The sequence below is a fragment of the Lycium ferocissimum genome, chromosome 10 (assembly GCF_029784015.1).
Source record: "Lycium ferocissimum isolate CSIRO_LF1 chromosome 10, AGI_CSIRO_Lferr_CH_V1, whole genome shotgun sequence".
Lineage (NCBI taxonomy): Eukaryota > Viridiplantae > Streptophyta > Magnoliopsida > Solanales > Solanaceae > Lycium > Lycium ferocissimum.
In genome coordinates, this window is record NC_081351.1 from 25,321,561 (window position 1) to 25,325,088 (window position 3,528).

A 3,528-nucleotide genomic window follows, 5' to 3' on the forward strand; every position below is an offset into this window, starting at 1 on the left:
GAAATAAGGGGATGAAAATGTTGATTATTGTTCAATGTTGGGGGAGATCTTTGATTTTTAAAGTAAAATTGGAGGACTAAAATGATTTTTACCCATTAAAAATATGACTATGTGGATGTAATATTTTATATTGGATTGTATTTATTGAAATTATCCTTCTATTTAATATGAGATATATAATTTTTTGTAGTTAATTCAGTGTGTTTCCTGCTTTCATATTATAACTATGTTCAGAAAAAATAAGCTCGTTTTATAAAAAAAATTGACATGCTAGATAACTTGGTAATCTTCTAAATGTTACACATGTAATACGACTTTTTTTCCCCCCAGTAAATTCTTAATCCTTTATCTAATTTTCACCAAAGGAGTAATGCATGAAATACCTCACATAATTATTTCATTTTAGCAAAGAAATAATCAAATATACGAGGGCAATTTGGGTATTTCTTAGTCAATTGATCACTTTTAGATAATAATAGCGTGAAAGGACAGAAAAGTTTTTGACTGATGGAATGAAGTGAGAGCCGAGAGGCGACTGAAAATATAAATTCGCAACAACGACTTTTTAAGATTATGTCACAAACACTTCTCATAGTAATGAGAAGTTAATCACATTTAAGCTCTTTAATTAGTTCTTACCAAAAAAAGAAATATGGCTTGGGGAGTGATGAGTGAACAGATATGCGGTTGGGGAATGACAAAAGAAGGATGGAGAAAGGGACCTTGGACTGCTGAAGAAGATACATTGCTCATTGAATATGTAAAATTGCATGGTGAAGGCAGGTGGAGTTCTGTTGCTACTGTTGCCGGTAAAAAAGAAAAATATTGCACAATATTTTATGTTTTCAAGAGTCCAATATGCACATTTGGCCTCGATTAATTCAGATTTGTGCCCGCGTAATATTCATTAAGAGTGAAAGCATTGATCTTCATATCTAAAACTAGAACATGAGATCTCTGGCTAAAGGTTGAGGGATCTTACACAATAATATGTTACTATTTCTGTTTTCAACTTGTTTTTCATCACTTCATACAATAAAAATCCTACTAATATATATTTCATCAAGAAAAGGGTCTTTTTCTGTTTTGAAAAATAAATACAAGTGATACATTGATACTTATACGTATTACATCAAAATTAGATGCAAATTCAAGATTTGAATTATATTGGTTTCTACAACGAGTTTAAGCTAATACTATAACAATAACTGGATTATAATAAAATATTTACATATATTTAGTGAATTAAATTCATGTGTACCCGCAATAAACCCTCTTTGATCTACCTCTGATTGAGATGGGCCTAAATGGAGTTACATAGAAAATGAGAATTCATATAACATATTCAACTTATATAGTAGCATTAAAGAGTAGTTATTGTTATACACCGAATATTTATGGCACAATACATAAACAAGCCCTTTAACTTGGCGCGAGTTGACAACTATGACCTTAAACTTTGTTAGTGCACAAGTAGGCACTTAAACTTACCAAAAGTTGAACATATAAACACATATGCTGACGTGTGTGGTAGTGACATAACACTAAAAAAAGTGTGTGCACGTCGGTCAATTCACATCATCATTTGTGTTCACATGTTCGACTTTTAGCAAGTTTAAGTGTCTACTTGCGCTTGTTAAAGAAAGTTTAAAGTCGTAATTCTTAAGCAACAAGGCCAGAAGTTAAAGGACTTGTTTATGTGTTTTGTCAATATTTATATTGGGTACCTGGTTCATATTGCAGGATTGAAAAGGAATGCAAAAAGCAGTAGGTTGAGATGGGTGAATTACTTAAGGCCAGACCTGAAAAGGGGACAAATTACACCTAATGAAGAAAAAATAATTCTAGAGCTCCATGCTAAATGGGGGAACAGGTCTTTTTTTTATTTTTTTTTTCTCTCTCAAAAGAAAGTATTTTGGACATTCTTGAAAGTTTTAGATGTTTCATAAGCATAATCTTCAATAATAACTTGACGAAAATAAATATAGGCGGGCAACTATAGCTAGAAACTTGGAAGGGAGAACTGACAATGAGATCAAGAACTATTGGAGAACTCATTTCAAGAAAAAGACCAAACACTCGAATGACAAATTCGAAAAATCAAACGCTCGTCATATAAAAAGACAACAATTAAAGCAGCAGCAGCAGCAACAACAACAACAGAAATCAAACACTGAAACTGATACAACTAGTGTCGTGCCATTCAACAACAAGAAAAACTACTATCCCTCCATCCTAAACAAGTTGGGAAACAGAACCCTACCGTTACTCGACAAAAGTGAGAATAGAATACCAACTGCGCCTCAAGGGAACCAAGAAATGGACATTTTGTACCCAAATATAGCCGATGATCAGGAGCAAGATGATTTAATTTACTCCATGCTCAATGACTTTACTCCTGTGCCTGTGCTAGAATCTTCATCGAATGAAAACATCAATTGGGATGGCTTATGGAACTTGGAGAATTTCCAATGCAATTTCAGCACTGCAACTTATTAATACTCCTCCTCCTCATGATCTAGAAACTATGGCTACTCCTTTTTATTGAATTCTAAGTAAGTGTTTGTATAACATTTGCTCGAAGTTGAAAAAGAAATATTTGAAGTTGAGAAAGAGTTTTTGGAAGTTAAAGCTATGTTTGAATGTTAAGTTTTACTGTATTTTTATTGGAAAATTTTATTATGTGCGAGACACAAATGTGATGTGGAAGACAAAACTTGTGTGAGTCTCCTTTCATATTTTGCCAAGTGGATTTTGGGCCCCACTTCAACAAAAATTGGCCAAAAACTCGTCCCTGCATAATTACTTGCGTGAAGGAGAAATATAAACATGAAAAGTGGAAGATGGTGGGTGCACTGTCAGCACACTCTTTCACGTATTTTCCTTACTTCTCTTCTTTTGTACTTATCACTTGTATGCTTCTCCTCTTCTTCTTCTTTTTTTGTTTTTTTATTTCTATGATCTTATCTTCTATTCGTAAAATTATATTGATGCTAGCCAAAGCTTTTGAATTTTTCTCTTATTTTTCCCAATGTATTCACCGATTGTGTTTCCAATATATGCAAAAGACTGAACTTTCTTTTTATTTTTGGAAAATTAAATGTAGTTCTAGATTTGACAATAAATATAGAATTAAAAGCAAAATTAGAAAAGTGAAGTTTCAAGTAATACCAGAGTTTCTAAGTAGGCATTTGACCATGAAAATCAAATATTTTTCACTTTATTTGGCATTTTGGAGTTGGAATTGAAGATAAAGTTGTGTTTGGTTAAGTTTTTGTAAAGAATATTTGATTGTTTGAATGTGTTGAAAGTGAAAACAAGTTTTTGAGTGTTTTTTAAATTTCAAATACAACTTCAAATTGTATTTGAAATTTCTATCTATGGTGTGCCTAATTTAATTTTATATATATATATATATATATATATATATATACGTTAATTTTCAAATAAAGTGAAAACGATTTTCGAAAAAAAAGTGAAAAATTCTCACTGAAATTTTGCTTCATCATTGTCATGCTTATTATATGA

The 3,528-nt window shown here is 31.6% G+C and overlaps 1 protein-coding gene across 1 annotated transcript; it reads left to right on the forward strand.

Annotated features, from left to right (window-relative positions):
• The first annotated feature begins 652 nt into the window (after positions 1 to 652).
• On the forward strand, positions 653 to 2,499 carry LOC132034754 (MYB-like transcription factor EOBI). The gene is made up of 3 exons (XM_059425115.1): positions 653 to 809; positions 1,744 to 1,873; positions 1,989 to 2,499. The coding sequence occupies exons 1-3, from the start codon at positions 653 to 655 to the stop codon at positions 2,497 to 2,499; spliced, it is 798 nt and encodes a 265-aa protein (XP_059281098.1).
• Positions 2,500 to 3,528: the final 1,029 nt, after the last annotated feature.